Source organism: Typopeltis vanoorti, chromosome 16 (assembly GCF_054136105.1).
Source record: "Typopeltis vanoorti isolate ZY-2024b chromosome 16, IOZ_Tvanoo_1.0, whole genome shotgun sequence".
In the NCBI taxonomy this organism is placed as follows: domain Eukaryota; kingdom Metazoa; phylum Arthropoda; class Arachnida; order Uropygi; family Thelyphonidae; genus Typopeltis; species Typopeltis vanoorti.
Window position 1 is genome coordinate 11,816,008 of NC_143564.1, and position 18,893 is coordinate 11,834,900.

Sequence of the window (18,893 nt, forward strand, 5' to 3'; positions counted from 1 at the left end):
ATTAGTAAAACCAAATACAATTCTCTTACTATTTTTACATAATAATACTGCAATATTATTATTTGTTTTATCTTTTAGATTTAAAATTATTATTTTGCAAGCTTACGAACCACCTTCTGAACAAGAAATGTACTTAGATTTGAAGAAGTATAATTTGTTCAGCATATTTCAAGATTAACAAGCCTGCAGAAAGCATTGGAACATTAGTGTTCCTTGTTGATATTAGCGTAAAGTGATGTTAACACACTTCATAGTTCGAAATTAAAATTATATTCACAAAAGGCATAAGAGAAAATGAAATACAGGGTGTCCTAGCAAAAAGGAAAAGAAATAACTGCTGATTTTTAAATTTACAGAGAACATTAAGAATGTTAACAGAATAAGCATAAGTGTTTTTCTTTGCAATTAACATATTCATGTAACCCTATGCAAGCTGTTTTCAGAAGTTGCAGTGATAGCATCAGTATTCTTCTTTCATTGTTTAATGTGGATTATTATGATACTAATTTATTATTAAGGTTCCTCATAAGGAAAACATCTCTGGTTGTAAGAAGACCTCAGAGATCACTGATGGTTTGAGCATAAATCTCATGAAACCCTTTTGGTGAAATTTCTTTGCTAAGACACTATGTATTATTAAAATAATTTCAATAAAGTTATATAACTAATGTAAAGTTTTTCCTTGATATTGATAAAGCATAAGTTCATGATGTTTACATTTAATTCAAAAACAAACAAAAGTCTTCAAGTACAAGTATCCCTTAACTTATGTGATGTATGTTCCCAAAAGTGCATCTCAAAATTCATAACTCAATGTTTGCCTTCTCCTAGATGCTATAAACAGTGGTTATGTGTAACATTTGCTGAAATCCATGTAAGTGAAGTTATTCATTTTTTTCTAATTGTTCTTGTGTAAAAAAAATAAAACATCAAGCGAAGAACAAATGGTAAATTATTTTTACCACACAAACCTTTTCAATAATAATAAAAACATTTACTACATCAAGAGAAGATTGAAGAAATTATTATATATAATAGATTTCTCGGATGAAGTTCAGAATTTGATTCATCATCTGTCGATACCTTTGTCCAATATTTCCAAAATTTGTCTGAATAGCTGATTTACTCACATCTTTAAAAAGCTGCTTCTACTAGCAAGACATACTGTTCTACAACTTCTTTACTAGCTTGGAACTTCAACTCTCCTTTGTTTTGATGATAATTTAAATAATATTGCTATCTTACACTAATGACATTTTAATATGTTTAACTGTTTGAAATTTATTTACTTGTTTGATATTTTTATTTTCATTTCTGATCTTCCATGGTTTATTGCTTTAAATTATTAAAGTATATTAAATTTTTGATGAGAAATGTCAATTCAATTAAACTTTATTTTAGCATTCATAAATCCTACTTTTTTATTAGTCTCACTAAAAATAAAATTAATCAGCAAATTATTATCGATATTAATATTTATGGCTATTTTGCCTATTTTCTTAAGGTGTACACCCCTTGTATAAATGTCAATGGTTTTTTTTTTTTACTCAATTTGTTTAAGGCATTAATGATATTTTAAAGACATAGATAAACAAAAAATATAGAAGGAAAAATTTTGGACATACCTTTGTAGGATGCTCAAGGTTGTCTTTTTTTTTGGAGCAGCATCAGGCATATAATGATAAAAAATTCATATGACTGAAAGGAAGTGGGGGGGGAACAGAAAGTATGGAGATAGAAATATGTGGGAGCTAAAAATGCAGAAAAACAAAGATATGTGAATTAAAAGACGAATTTCCAAGGATGGACTATTGTTAAATTGTGAATGAAGCTATGTTATGTAATTTATTATTTTTCATCCACATTTAACATTGCTTATTAAATATTAATCATGGTTTATATAAATTTATTTATTATTCCTTAAATAAGAATTACTAATTAAAAATTTATTCAAAACCTGACCTATTATTAGTTTATAAAATAATAATATGTTTAGAATTTTATATAACTAAATATATGTGGTGTAACGTAAAGTGTTAATTTATATTTAACTGTATACGTAATCAAAAAGTTAAAGAAGTAGCTTAAATATTCTGTTGTTTTTATTTGTGAAATATTTAATGTTATGTAATCACTCATGAATAATAATAGACCATACATTACATTAGCGAAATGTTTACGTTTAGTCTGTTGTCATGGAGACGCACGCGTAAACAACCACGAGTGGAGTAGAGCGTGGCGTTCGAACGTAAGGTGGGAGTGAAGGTCATATAGAGAGATAGATATAGAGAGAAAGAGAAAGAAGAGGGAAGGTCATAGATAAGATAGAAAGGAAGAGAAGAATTATTATTAAGGAGTGAGGAGAGAATTTTGCGGAACCAAGATTATAAAATCCTCAGGGCTGAAATTTATGAGTATAGTGTTCGGAAGTGAACCTATAAGTAGTGAAACATAAAGTTTAATGTTATAAGCGAAATCTGCTGTTGTTATGAAAAAAGGTTGATGCCGTAATCAGATAAAAGGAAACTGGACAGTCAATGCGAAAATTCTGATTAGTTCTAGTTAACCTGAATTACGATTAAATTCTATGTTGCCCTAGGAAAAGGTTATATTGATTACTTGGAGAAAAGTGAACAGGAAAAGATATTAATACCTAATTACTGTTGTTTGGAATAGTGAAGTGCGACTTACAGTAATACAGTTTTAACTATGGAGAATATTTGTTATGTGTGTTCCGCTAATGTTAATTAAGTTAATTCATAAGTGCTCTCTCAATAATTTGATGTATTGAAGAATTTGTCTGGTAAGAGTAAGTGTATAAGTTTCTCTATTCTAGCATTAACTGTAATATATCTCCGATGCTCAAGGTCCGGGAATATATTTGCTTGGAATATAGCTTACGTAGTTTATTGCCTGCTGTGAATATGAACATTGAGCAGATAGATTTGTGAAGACTGAATAAAATGTAAAATTGTTATATTAACTTGAGATAAGAAGATTTGTGTTTTTGAGACTCTGAATAGTATATGAAAGTTAGAACATTGAATTAGCATCAGTGACCTAAGAAGATGTTAAGTTAATTGTATAGTTCCATTTTAAAATAGAGTTCTTGTATTTGTTAACCATATCATATATTAAATGTTTTATTTTGTTGATCTAAATATTGTGTTTGCCTGAATTCCTTATTATTGCACCGTTCATAAATATTCGAATCTTGCGGGAACCCCAAGTAAAAATGATAATAGATGATTCGGCCTAATGAGATGACTGCTAACTTAATTTAGAACTGATCCTACTATTTATATAGACTAATCTAAGAATAGGGTGGCGCAGTATAAATATAAATTTCCCTACTTTTGGATCGGTGATCATTTCGTAATTAGTTGTATTATTCATAAAAGTGACTTGAAACTAGATAGATTTAGAACACGACAGAAAGGAGTCGTCACGACACTATAAAATATTTTGGGAAAAAGGGAAAGATAGAATATAATGAGTGAAGATTAAGGGTGGGAGTTACAGGGTGTGAGCTGTTTCTTCTGAGTGTCGTCTTCGGAGCTCGCCAATGACGTTATACAAGAGGTGCTCCTTATGAAAATAGGCAAAATAGCCATAAATATTAATATCAATTTAGAGGAGTAACATGGAAAATTTTCCAGCAATAATATTTATATTAATCAGAAAAGGCTATCTGTACTTATTTACACCACTGTTTGTATGAAATCACATAAATAGGGATACCTGTAAGCAGTAGACTGAATGAAGTGCAACAGCTATTGCAGAATTTCAGTTGTCCTGGTATTAACTTAAAATGTGTTTTAATTAAATGTTTTATCAACTTAAATTTTATTAAAATTTAAGTTGATAAAACTTTAATTTTAATACAGAAATACAGTTAAGTTAAAGGGAGATGGTAAATCTCGTTTTATTTTATAGCCGGGTACGAAACTCGGATCGAAATCCATCGAATCCATACAGTTTCATGCAGAAAAAACTATCGGCGAGCCTAAGTGTAAGTGATCACTGGGGTAGTACAACACCAGGACAACTCCAAGCAAAGGTGGAGTAAGCTCTGTCACTAACCTTGATATTCTCTCATAATGTAAAACACAGCTCCTAAGAGATGTATATATATACTGTTTTACATTATGAGAAGAGGTCACTACCCAGACCAGTTTCAACCTTTTTTGAGGTCTCATCAAGTGATAAGACCTCAAAAGTAGGTAGACCTGGAATATCAAGGTTTTAAGTGAACCGAACTTACATATACCTCTACTATAGAATAGCTGAACTGAGTGATGGATCTTGCTCCACCTTTGCTTGGAGTTGCCCTGGTGTTGTGCTACCCAAGTGATCACTTACACTTGGGTTCGCCGATAGTTTTTTTGGCATGAAACTCTATGGATTCAATGGATTTCGATTCTGAGTTTCGTACCCGGCTATAAAATAAAACGGGATTTACTATCTCCCTTTAACTTAACTTATGTCGCCGGTAAAATAGTCTTTTGGCTTATTATAGTAGTAACAGAAATACAGTATTTAATACAATTAATAATAAGCCAACCCAAGTCTAAAAATCATCCACAGTACCATAGGATTTTTGGCAAGATCTTAAGAATATGAGCTTAATATAAGGGATTTCCAAAAAGTAAGATAACACCTTTTTTTTTTTTTTTAATAATGGTGAAAGGAAATGAGATAAAACGTGGTGGACAGATAGACCTGTTAATAATGATCAAAAAGACTGCCAATACAGTATGATGCTACTGTCACCTCACAGCTAATTCCAGTTGCAAGATGGTAGCTACCATGCGAGTGTGGTCCAAAACAGGTGTCTGTAAAGTTGTTTTTTGCAAGCAAAAGGGACCTCATCAAGTGACGTTCACCATGAACTGCTTGCTTTGTATGGCAAAAAGGTGATATCAAGAAGCAGGTGTTTTTTTTAGCACAATGAATTTAGGGCAGGTCATGGTGACATCGAAGATTGACATCAGGAGGGTAAGCCTTCAACGAGCAAGACAAAAGACAACATTTCATGCATTAAAGGTAATGTACTTGAAGATCAGCAACTGAAACTGCACAAGTGGTAAACTTGAGCAAGTCCACTATTTATAAAATTGTTAATGATGTCCTTGGCTTTCAAAAGGTGTCCTGCTGGGTGCCCTGACAATTGTCAGAGGAGCACAGGGCAGCATGCATAAGGATGCGTCTGGACAATCTCTTGTGATACAGTGACAAAGGCAAGGATTTTCTCACTTACCTAGTCACAGAAGATGAAATGTGAGCTCACCACTTTACCCAAGAGAGCAAACAAGACTCCATGACCTGGAAACATCCACAATCTCCTGTGTGCAAAAAATTCAGTACTGTTCCCACTGTCTGAAAAGATATAGCCACAGTTCCGGGATTCATCAAGACATTTTGTTGATGGACTTCTTGCCAAAAGGATGAGCAATCTATGCAGAGCTTACTCTGCAACGTTAGACAAACTGAAAACAAACATTTGACGCAAGCAACCAGGACTCCTGACAAGCGGCATGATTTTGGTGCACAACAGTACTACTCCAAATACCGCACACACCACTCGTTAATGGTTGCACTGTAATCGTTGGGAAACTCTGCCACTTTCCCCCTCCCTCCCTCCCTCCCCACCTACAGCCCAGAATTAGCATCTTCACACTTCCATTTGTTCTGCCCACTCAAGAAGCACCTTTCTGGAAGGTATTTCACTAGAGATGAGGAAATTCATCAGGTGGTGCGATGGGCACAGACTTCTTCAGTACCGGTATTGATAAACTAATCCATTGCCAGGACAAGTGCAACAATAAATTTGGATACTTTGTGCAGAAGTAGTGCATGTTCATTTATTTCTTGGTGTATAATTTCAACTTTATTATTAAACATCCTTGAGAAAAAAAATGTGGTACCTTATTTTCCGGAAACCCCTATGTACTAAGTTAGCACTGGTATTACATAAGTAGGATTAACAATGACAACAAAATAATCTCCATTCTGTATATTGTACTGTAAACCTTAAATAACTGAATGAATTCAAGAATAGATTTTTTAAAATAACATATTTAAAAAGCTAAGTCAGATGGATATAACAGATTTCTTTATCTGTATATTCAATATAAGCACCTTAGCATACTGTATAATTCTACTGCAGCTGATAACTAGGAAGATCTAAATTCTGAAAATAGTAAATGCATCATAATAATTTTTAAAATTATTAATAATTTTAAAAATTTAAATTATAATGCTTTCCATTATAATTTAAATGAATCATTAAAACAAGAGTAACATTTAATTACAACTGCAGAAAAAGAGATGTTTATGTTTAATCAAGTCACTACTCAGTTTGAATGGCACTAAAAGTTTCATACCACAAAAAAGTGGCAAATTTTTCTCTGATGCAGAAAACACTAGAAATGCCCAGAGATTATGTGACAAAATACTAAGAAAATTTTAATTACACTTTTATAAAAAAAAGGACAAAAAATAGACTTCAATCTGTAAACTAGACTTAATATTCAGCAAGTAAAGTGCTAAAGGCTTAGCACATTAATTTGTTCTACTGGCTGGTGTTTTTAAATTTGTAACAACCTGATATATATTCATACTTTTTTTTTTAATTTAATCTTCATTATATCTACTTCATATGGATTGCATATAACTTTCAAAAGAGTGAAGTAAAAATCTTGATTTCAAATTGATATTTTCTATAAATTTTTGCAAATTAAAAATGGAATGTTCTGTATTACTGTACTTAGTTATGTTCATTTAGTCTGATGAAGTACATTTAATGTGTGTGTACACACACACACATGCTAATTGTTGATTTTAAATAATAATTAACCTAAAGTAAATTACCATAATTCTCTGCAGCATGAAATTAATTTATTCTAATATTCAACTTTCACTATAGCAAACTGTATAATCAACTCTCACTACAGGGAATAGTATTTTTTTATAGTGAGAGTTGATTATAATATCACTTTCCAGCTGCCACTTGACATTGAAATTTTTATACAAAAAAACTTTCATAATATGATTTCTGCCCCTCTCACCAATTATAAATTGCTTAGATTTTGATAAACTATTTCAGTAATTTATTCTCACTATGATAAATATTCATTTTAAATTTTTAAAATTACAAATCTTTAAAAATAATTAGAAATTATTTAAAGATAATTAGAAAAATAATTAAGATAGATTAAAATAGTATGAAAAATCATGAACAACACCCTTAACATTACTGCATTAGCAATAAAAGTAATTAAACTTTCTTAGTTTCTTTAATAATGGCAGAAAGACAATCATGTTTTAGACTGTAATACATCCAAACCTTTAAGTTCATTCTTGTTTAAATTAAATAGATATACAATTAAAAATAAATAAGATTATTATTTTAAAAGGTCCTTTTTCTATTCTATGATAATGTGCATATACTGTGTAATATTATAAGAGATATTTCAGTATAGACCCAAGTTAACCCCAGCTGGTGGAAGGGACAGTTATCCAATATTAAGAGTGCAGCATGAAAAATTCATATTATCCTTTGAATAGTTTGTCTTCATTAATAATTTCAGTTGTTGAAAGTTTTTTCACTTGATTACAAAGTAAACTGTATCTGACAAGAAGAAATTTTTTTCTTGTTAAATCATTTACCCAAGTATAATCAAACAGAGTTTGTATGTGCATTTCATATGCAAACTTCATTTGATTATACTTGGGTAAAGGATTAAACAATAATATAATTTCTTGTCAAATATATTAATTTCCATTCTAATTCAGATTGTTTCATTTTTGTTACTTAACTGATTTTTTTTCTTTACTTCAATTTCTTCTGCAAAACATAACCACTACCCATCCCCAGATCTGCCACTAATTGTTATAGGAACTTGTATTAAATATTAGTAAAAGATTAACATATATATATATCTATATATATATATGGAAAAAAAAAGTACTTTTAAGAACAGACCTGCCAATTATTTCTGAACTTAATATAGTAGACAAAGTAAACCAAAATTGTAAGTTGAAACAGGGTGAAACTAAGCTATGGGTAATCCATATATATGTCTTAATATACATCATTCTATGAGCAAACGAAAACAGATATAATGATGAAATAACATTATGGTGTGTAGGGTATCATTAGAATTCATTATTAGTGGTACACATGTAATGTATGTACATTATCTATTCACCAAAAAACCACCCACACCTGCACATAAAATTTTCAACAGTGAAAAATATGTATGAACTTGCAAGTTCTGTATAATGTTAAAAAACACCAAAGTGTATAGATAAAAATGTCCATTTCTTGAATTTCATTGTATTTGTAACATAAAAATATAGGACTTTATTCACAAAATATCTACTGTTTTCTTTCCTTTTACTTTGAAATTTTTATATAGACAAAGCCGTGACATGTGCTACTTTAATTTAGATAAAGAACATCTGTTCTACCAATATTTGAATATCCCAGAAAGTACCATGCTGCTGACCTGTTTTAATTTTATAGTTAGTTATATAAAAAAAATATATACAAAACGTACAAATCAGAGGGAATTCTCAATAATCAATATTGTAGAAGAATCCTTTCTCTGGTCAAAGATAAATTCTCTGAAAAACAAAGGCTTGTCTTTAAGCATACAAGAATAATCAAACAGTAGTAATTATTGTGGTCAGGGTATTAATCATTCGTCCCACAGACACTGCTGCTTCTGATGAACATAATAATCAAATGCACGGCACTTACGACATGTTTTTATTCCACACCGATAGCTGATAATTTTACCAGTAGTATCCTTTCCTCTACAGTACTTGAGGCCACAAGGATACCATCCAACACATACCTCCAGATGACACTGACATGGCTGCCAGAGATTGGCACTGGCATTGCACCGGACGGGCTTTGGTGGGGGGAACCTTTTTACTGAGGCTGTCAGAGATACAATATCTCTACTTAAAGCTGAATAAAATAAATGAATGAATGAATGAATAACCAGAATAATAAAGATATTGCTCTGTAAAGTAATAAATAATCAGATAAATAAATAACATTAAAATTGCTAAAGACAGAAGGCTTCAATTTGCATTGCAAAGCTATTGGAGATGGGGACTTTTTTTATATTCTTTTTTACAGTCAAATAGTTGAAACGTCATCAAATTCTATGTATCCTCAGTACAGGATATTATAATATCCTGTACTGAGGATATACAGAAAAAAAAAACATTTCGCTGACTGTTCCTCATCCATTCTTTTTAACTGACCAGGCCATACCACTTTAGAATAGCTCTGCTCACACATTCCTCAATGCTAACAAAGTTAAGCTCCTTCATAATATCCTCATTTTTAATATCGTTCTGCCACTGATGTCACCCCTGTAATTTTTCTCAGAACTCTCATATCTATGGTTTCTAGTTTTTGATCAACTGGTTATTATTTTTAACTCAACTCTCAGATCCATAAGTTAGAATCTGTTGTTGAATCAGTCTTTTGTATATAACTAATTTAGTGTTTAGACTAATTTTTCGTATTCCGTATATATATTTACTCAGTTGATTTCTTACCTTGCCAGCTTTGCTAATTCTGTTGTCTATTTCCATATTTAGTTTAAAATCTTCATTAAAAATTATACCTAAATAGCTGAAATATTTACTTGGTTCTCTATTCACAATGCAATTGATGTCTTCAGTTCCTGCCTATTTTCGCAGTTTTCTTCTTATTGCTTATTTTCGTACCAAATTCATTAAAGCATATCAATTTAGTCAGAGAATCCTGCAGAATTTTACTTGATTTATTTAAAAGTATAAAATTTATCTGCATAAAGAGTTGAGTTTAATATATCCAACATTGATATCAGACCTAATCACACTTTCCATCATAATGTGATCCATATACGATGATGATTAACAGTGGAGATAATCAGCACCCTTGTCTCACACCTAATTTAACAAACCATCTTCCTTCAATTATAGACTATGTATTTCTTGATATACAAAATAAAAAATCAAACAGTAGTAATTGATAAAAAATATTATCTTGATACAGTATCTTGATAAAAAAAATATTAATCATTTGAGGTATGCAAATGATACCACCTTGCTAACAGAATGCAAAGAAGATTTGAAGGAACTTATTATGAAAGTTAAAGAAGAAAGTATTAAATATAGTCTTAAACTTAACCTCAAAAAGACAAAAGTAATGGCAACATGTGAACTTAATGATTTTGAAGTAGATGGGGAGAAAATGGAAGCAGTTAACAATTTTGTGTTGCTAGGATCCCGAATTGATAAAGATGATTATTGCACCAAAGAAGTTAGAAGATTATTACTCGGAAAAAAAGCAATGACAAATTTAAGCAAGATTTTTAAAGATAAAGACATTAGCCTCACAACAAAAATCAGAATCGTGAAAGCGGTATTCCCTGTGGTGCTGTATGGATGTGAAAGTTGGACCCTGAGAAAAAGTGAAAGAAGGAAGATAGATGCATTTGAATTATGGGTTTGGAGACGCTTACTAAAAATACCATGGACTGCAAAGCAAACCAATAAATCAGTGATAGACAGAATAAAGCCAGATTGCTCTTTTGAAGCTATGATCATCAAGCAAAAATTGTCATACTTCGGACACATTATGCGAGCAAATGACAGTCTGGAGAAGATGATGATGCTTGCTAAAGTTGATGGAAGCAGAAGAAGAGGAAGACCAAGAATTAGATGGGTGGATGGAGTTAAAGAAGTAACTGGAGTGCGCTTGGAGGTTCTGAAAAACATGGTGAAGGACAGATCGGAATGGACAGTGTATGTTCGTGAAGTCGCCAGGAGTCAGAAACGACTTGATGGACCAAAACACAACACACATTTATTGATATACCGTTTACACCATATAAATGTAATGTTTTGGGCAACTTCTTTTAGTGCCTTGTCATATAGCTTTTCCAAATCTATAAAACTGAAATACCTTGTTATATTTCAAGTTTCTCAGATCTGGAAAAGTTTTCTTATTTCCTGTGTCTTTTCTTCAAGTGAATACACATGCATGTTATGTTGAAAGATGGTGTTACTGATGACTAGAGAGTGCCCTGAACAGAAATCAAGTAGGTACCTGCCATTGTTATTATCTTGTTTGTTTTTTTCAGATTTTCTCTAAACATTTTATGTCTGCTATTCATTTCCCACTCTGCTGTTAAGATCTCCAACCAGGTCTTTTCTCATGAATTTTTTCGTCTAGTCTGGTTAAAAGATCAGAATAATATTCCCCAGTTATTGTTTTACCCTTTTCAAGATAATTAATAAACAAAATGCCTTCACCATCCCAAAACACTGATGCCATGCCCTTTCCTGCTGACGGAACCGACTTTATCTTCTTTGACACCGAACAACCGGTTTCTATCCACTGTGTTGACTTGCTGTTTGTATTCTGGTGTGTAATGGTAAATCCAAGTCTCATCCATAGTGATAAATTGACACACAAAATCAGTTTTATTCTTGTTAAAATGCTCCAAACACTGTTCAGAGATTTTCAAGCGAGTGCATTTTTGATTTTGATCTGCTGTGAGCAAGTGCAGCACCCATCTTGTGCAAAGCTTTTTCATTTGCAATTCTTCATGCAAAATATATCCTATACGTTCTTTTGAAATGCCTATAGTCTCAGCAATTTCGCGCACTTTGACTCGCCGGTCATCCAATACCATATTGTGCACTCAATCAATGATTTCTGGTGTTGTTACACTTTTTGGACGTCTTTATTGTGGATCATCTTCAAGGCTGGTACAGCCACATTTTAACGCGGCAGCCCATTTCTTAATTGTCAAAAACGAAGGAGAAGAGTGACCAAAAACTTTTATGAACTTCGAATGAATTTCTTTTGGCATTAAACCTTCTTTTACAAAGAATTTTATAACTGCACAATACTCAATTTTATCCATTTCAAGAGATACAGACAATACTGTTGCTTCAGATAGCTGTATAAAACAAACTACTTGATAGAATGACTTGCAATTTCACATGGATGCTTATCTTGCTGATAGTGTTACCATCTACGGTCGAAGCCGAGAACTTTTCAGAGTGCCCTTGTATGACAGAGAGAGAGAGAGATAACTAGGGTCACCCATGGAAGTTGTGTAAGAAAGTGGTTAATAAGGGTGTGCAGGTTAGATTTTTCACTTAGAGAGTGCTGAATGGGTAGAATGAAATACCAGAAGTAGTTGCAAAGTTCCCCAACAGTCAGTAAGTTTAAGAAGCATGTCTAATTTTTAATATGCTAAAAAAGTATTCTCATTTGCTTGGGGAGGAGGTGAATATATACTAGTATTGCTTGAGAACTGGTATCTAATATCTGTAAAAAGAAGTCACACAGCAAGGAAAAAAAAGCACATATCAAAAAATATAATGATGGAAAAATAGAAAGAAAGATTGGTCAGTAGACATAACTGCTTTCTTCTGAACATGAATTTCTTATGGATATTGAATTGAGACTGATATTCTATTGTAAATATAAATTGAAGATACCAAGGAATTATATACTTGGTTTAATCCTTTACCCAAGTGTAAGCAAACAAAGTTTGCACCTGAAGTATTTTCAGGATTGGGGCAACTCATATACAGAAGCTAATGACTTCACATCACTTGCCTTAGTATCCCATAATGCAAAGCACATATCTTTATGGATATGCATTATCGAAAGGGTCTTTACTCAAACCGGTTTTGACCTTTATTGAGGTTTCATCATTGGGAGCCAGACCCAGAGGTGATACTTAGGTTAAAGTAATGCCGAAGTCATATTTTCATATACGGGTTAAGGTGCAAACTTTGTTTGCTTACACTTGAATAAACGATTAAACCAAGTATATAATTTCTTCGTATATTTAATTTATAGTATAAACAAGTGGAAAAACTTCCAACAATGTGATATCTATTGAGATTTGGATAAAGTTCTCAAAAGAAACAATGCTTGTAACAAAAAAAAGGAAAACAAAAAAACTTTTGAATATAAGAGTGAATGAATGTGATACAATGATCTGTGGTAGTGACTAATTTCAATTTATTGTTATAAAGAACTTTTTAATAAGCAAAAACATAAAATTTATTTTAAAAACTTATCTAATGTTGTCTGTCGTGACTTTGAATATAGTAGTTCATGAATAAATTGCTCATAGTCATAATGCCTTTCAAAGTTTGTCACTCTATGTTGCACACCGCGATGAAGTATTTGTAGAGCTTCTTGTATCTGGGCAATGGATAGAGGAGCTTCTAAAATTTGTTCTTCTATACTTGTATTAGGTTCACTTTCTTCTATTAGTTTAAAGTTCTCATTGGAAGTAGCTTGATATATTTCCGACACCATTGCAGCCAACACATCGAAGTGGTTGCCAGCAAAGGTTGGTCGATTGATAGAGCCTCTGTTACTATTGGTTCATGCAAAAAAGTTAAGCAAGTTTGAGTGTGCTAAAGGGTCAAAGCTGTATAACTGAGAGGAGACCTCCACATAGCCTTTAAAGGAATGCGGAGAACCGACCAGGGCTTCTGACCTAATGTCCAATCCTCACCTTCTCGTGGTGCACCCTGTTGGGTATCTACTTTGATACTGAACGAACGAGGATGGGCTGGCAATTTGGGATTTAGCCGACCAAATTGTATTCTTATTGGTTAAACCAAAATAAAAAATGATGGTACAACATGACAAAATTTCATGCCGGCTGGGGCGTCGCCCGGTTAAACAAGGCCCCCGTTGTTTTCGGCAGGGAACCAGGGCGAACAGCGAAAAGTCAGCTACTGGAACAAATCTGAAAACAAACCCCAACTCAACATCACCAGAGTTAAAGATCGGTACTATCAACGTAAGAAGCCTGAATGGCAAAGAAATGGAGCTAGCTGAGGAATTAGATAAGTACCAGATCGACATAATAGGGGTGACTGAAACAAAAAAGCCCAAAACTGGTGAGATCTTTCTGAGCAATAAATATAAAATGTTATATTCAGGCAATGACAATCAAGTAAAAGAAGGAGTAGCCATAGTATTCAACAGAAAATACAAGGCTAATCTTCTGGAATGGCAGTCAGTCTCAAGTAGAGTAATGTGGGCATATATGAGAATGGGGAACTGGACAATGAGACTTATTTGTGCCTATGGTCCCACAGAAGGTTCTACTAAGGTAGAAGTGGAGGAATTTTTTGACGCTTTAGAAAAAGCAACTGACACAATGAAAAAGGAAAAGTTGGTCCTTGTTGGGGATCTAAATAGCAGAGTAGGAAATGATTGTGAAACATACAAAAATGTTTTGGGAAAATTTGGAGAAAAGAGCAAAGCTAATAATAATGGTCAATATCTGTTGGATTTCTGCTCTCAGGACATGGACTGGTTATTACTAACACCATGTTCCAACATAAAAATGTGCACAAATTCGCATGGAGAGAAGAGACTAGGAATAAGAAAAGTCTCATTGACTATGTTATTGTTGATAGTGATGTTTTCTCCCTGGTGCAGGACACCAGAGTATACAGAGGATTTGAAATTGAAAGTGATCACTATTTACTTTTGAGCAGGATAAAATTGAATTTCATATTGAAAAGAATAACATGTAAGAAAGTTTTAAAGCGAATAAAAGTTGAGCAGCTCTCAGATGTGAACTGTAGACTAAAATACAGAAAGATTATTGAAAAGAAAATGAAAGAGTTTGAGAACAGGAATCAAACCTTGGAGGTTCAGTGGCAAACTCTGAAGAAAACATTGATTGATTCTGCCAGAGAGGCATGTGGTGAGGTTGTGTGCAAGGATAAAAAATCAGAACTCCCTGGTGGACACAGGAAGTTAAAGAGGCAGTGAAGGAAAAGAAGAAAGCATATCAAAAGTTCCTGGCAAATAAGTCAGCTTTTACTCTTACAGAATACAGAGACAAATGTAAGAAAGCTAAACAGTGTGTAAAACTAGCTAAACAAAAGTCATGGGAGGACTTTGGCAAGAATATAGAAAATAAATATCAAGAAGGTGGCAAAATATTATGGAGGTTGTTGAAGAAGCTTAGGAATGGAGGAAAGAGTGCTGTAAAAGGAGTTAGAGATGATAAAGGTGACATGAAAACAGGAGAAAAAGATATCCTAGAAGTATGGAGTAATTACTTTGAAAAACTGCTAAATGAAACAAGCAGTGATGACAGCACAGTGATAAAAAACACTGACCAGGCATGCAGTCAGGAATACATATCCATACTTGAAGTAGAAAAAGCCATCAAAGGCTTGAAATGTGGAAAGGCAGCAGGAGTAGTTGATATTCCACCAGAAATGCTGAAGTATGGTGGTATAAAAGTCTTACAGTGGCTGCACTGCATAGTTCAGAAAGCCAGGACTGAGGGACGAATCCCTGATGATTGGAGTAGAGCTCTCATAGTACCCATATATAAAAAGGGAAATAAAACTGAATGTGAGAATTACAGAGGTATTTCCCTACTGAGTGTTCCTGGCAAGATCTATGCAAATATACTTGAGAAACGGTTGAAAAGAATTGTGGAAGAAAAGCTTGGTGAAGAACAAGTTGGATTCAGGCCAAATAGAGGCTGTCAGGATCAGATCTTCACTTTACGACAAATAGTCGAGAAAGCATGGGAATATAACAAAGATCTCTATTTAAGTTTTGTCGATTTGGAAAAGGCATATGACAAGGTGCCAAGAGAGAAGTTATTCAATACGCTGCAGTTATATGGTGTCAATGGGGCATTATATCAAGCAATACTTAGTCTTTATTTGAGTTGTAAGTCAGCAGTTAGAATTGAAGGAAGTACAGGAAGATGGTTTAATGTTAAATCTGGTGTGAGTCAAGGATGTACATTATCCCCTCTGTTATTCATTATCTATATGGATCACATTATGAAGGAATGTGGTATTAAACCTGATATCAAAATTGGAGATGTTAATGTCAGCTCTTTGTTTTATGCGGATGATTTTATACTTCTAACTAAATCCGCTACAAGTCTGCAAGATTCTCTGACTAAATTGAATAGTTGTTGTAATAGATATGGTATGAAGGTCAGCAATAAAAAGACAAAGACAATGAAAATAGGCAGAATCATTGAAAATGTCAACTGTGTTGTGAATGGAGAACTTGTGGAACAAGTAAAACATTTCGGCTACTTAGGCACGATTTTTACTGAAGATAGTAAATTAAATATAGAAATAGACAACAGAATCAACAAAGCTGGTATTGTGGGAAGTCAATTGAATAAATTCATATGGAATAAGAGAGAAATTAGTCGGAACACTAAATTAGCTGTATACAAGACAGTGTTCAAACCAGTTTTAACTTATGGATCTGAGAGCTGAGTCAGAAGTAAAACACTTGATCAAAGACTAGAGACCGCAGATATGAGAGTCCTGAGAAAGATTAGAGGCGTGAACAGATGGCATCAATGGCAATATCATATTAAAAATGAGGATATTAGGAAAGAACTTGACATTTTCAGCATCCAGGAATGCGTTAGCAGAGCTAATCTCAGGTGGTATGGTCACTTAAATAGAATGGGAGAGGAAAGATTAGCAAAACAAGTGTTCTCTGCCAGGTTGGCAGGAAAACGACCCAGAGGAAGACCAAGATATAAGTGGATTGATACGGTATAAAGTGCCTTAGACGATAGAAATATAAGATCTGATAATGTTGGAGTCTTGACAAGTAACAGACTGATTTGGAGGAAAATTGTAGATAGGAAGTTAGTAATGATGTAAATTTTTCATGTAGTACTGTCATATCCTGCACACCCCTTGAGGGTACATGGCAGGAATTTGATGATGATGATGAGTGTGGTTAGTAGTTGGAAGGAAACAATCATTGATGCTGTTGGCACACTCTCCCTTGATGAGTCTTTGGACTCCCTGGAGGTGTCACATCATATTAATAATAATAATATCCAATCAATTTTCAAATTCTTCTTTTGACATACCGTCTGTGGTTTTATCAAAAATTAAATTTGTAAAATACTCAAATTCTTCAGAAGAAGGAGTTTCAGAGTTTGTCTTAAAAAAATCCACCTTTTTGGAAGCAGATTTCAATAGTCTTCTCTGAGACTTGCTTCCATGACATTGCTACCAAATGCAATGCATCAAGAAGGGAAATCTTTTTTGCAATTGCACTTGCATCAGATTGGTCTTTTATATAATCAAGTTCAATTATAATTCTTGCACAAACTTCCCTGCAATAATAAGCTTTAAAAGCTCAGATGATGTCTTGGTCACTTGGTTGAATTAATGATGTATTGTTCAAAGGCAAGAAAACAACTTTGATGTTCTGTAATGATAAATTGTTTGTGTGTGCAGTGCAGCTGTCTACTAACCAGACAATTTTTTGCTTTAATTTAAGATCCCACTAAACTAACCAATTGTTGAAAATGTCATTAGTCATCCAAGCATATGCACAATTCCAACACCACTGGCTTTCCTTTTCTGGGATACTCTGTTCCCCTACATAACTTGGTAACACTTGTCAAACATATCCAAACTCACCAATCTATTATTCTACCCCATCCATCCTAATTTAAATATCAACTTTTTATGTAAACAAAGGTCTTTGAATCCCTTTTACTCAATACATCTTTCATCCTACTGGAATAAGTGAATCATTGGAAATACAACCTCCTCCTTAACAAATGCATCTCCCTATTGCATCCGAAACATGTTTTTGGGGTTGAGATCCAGAGAGAATGCTAGCTACTCAATTCAATTAATATTCTAGGTCTCCAGAAGTATCTCCAATGTTCATGTACGATATGGTATGGCAATGTCATACACAATTATGAATTCTTCACCTACAGCACTACGGAACAATTGAACATGACGTTGAAGACCTTTGTTACAATATCATTCACCAGTCAGTCCCCTTTTTCCAGAACTTGTAGCATCTATTAAGCATCCCCACACCATGACCCCAGCACTGCCGTATCTATCCTTTTCAAGAAAATTCTCACGATGAGAAACAGTACCACTTTCCATGCCAGATCAAGTATTATCTAGAATCAGAAGAAGGCCTAGAACAATTATTGTCTGTAAAGAGTACATCAGCCGATTGGTGTCTTGTCCAATTTTTATGGATACAACACCACTGAAAATGTGCTCTACAATCTGCTATGGATAAAGGGATGCAGACTTCAGGCCTTTATGTGCATAAGCTTACTTGTTGTAGACATCTTGCCACAGTTTATTGAGATATCCACGTACCTGTGCTTGAATGGAGCTGACTTGCAAGCTAACCTGCTATGCATCAATTACATTTGCTGTTATAACCAAAAATATGTCTTCATGCTCTGTGGTAGAGTGAGAGTGATCTCTTAGCAAACGTCTGGAACACATGCCATGTGTTTGAAACACTGCCCACAGCCTGGATACAACGCTACATGAGATTCCAAACTCTCTGGCAATATCAGTAATTCTGCAGCCTTTTTCAAGCTTTCCAATAATTCTTTCCCATGTGAAATCATCTAGATAATGTCTTTGAGACATTACAAGACATCCAAGTTTGCAACTTTATTCTTTCACAAAAAGAGCTTCCTTCAAACACAATTCACTTAGCACAGCCTTTTGCCTTTTATCCTGTTGAGTGCTATGACATGACCCCTTTGTGTGCAATTCAAAAATCTGAATGTGTATCCGATTTCTACTCGAAACTGTCAGTTATACAAATTGCCACAAGCTGATTTGTCTTCCTTAGGTTTCGCACACCCGTGTAGCAAAGACGTCTGCTTCTCATCCAGCTTAGTCAGTGGTGTTGGAATAGGGAGAGCCAGTTGGAATTTTGGATAATGAAGTTGCCCAAGAAGATGATCTTGCTATTTGGATAGCTAGATTGTAGATGGTTGAGTTTCATGGAAAGGAATGTGAAGAGGTCTGAATAGTTATCA

General features: G+C 33.6%; 1 protein-coding gene across 1 annotated transcript in view; it reads right to left on the minus strand.

Annotated features, from left to right (window-relative positions):
* Positions 1-8,587: 8,587 nt before the first annotated feature.
* oaf (BRICHOS-like domain-containing protein out at first) overlaps positions 8,588-18,893 on the minus strand; it is a 65,735-nt gene continuing 55,429 nt past the window's right edge. Inside the window, exon 4 of the mRNA XM_090406457.1 lies at positions 8,588-8,980. Coding sequence (XP_090262583.1) covers positions 8,706-8,980 — 275 coding nt within the window. The 3' untranslated portion in view covers positions 8,588-8,705. The remainder of the gene's footprint in view (positions 8,981-18,893) is intronic.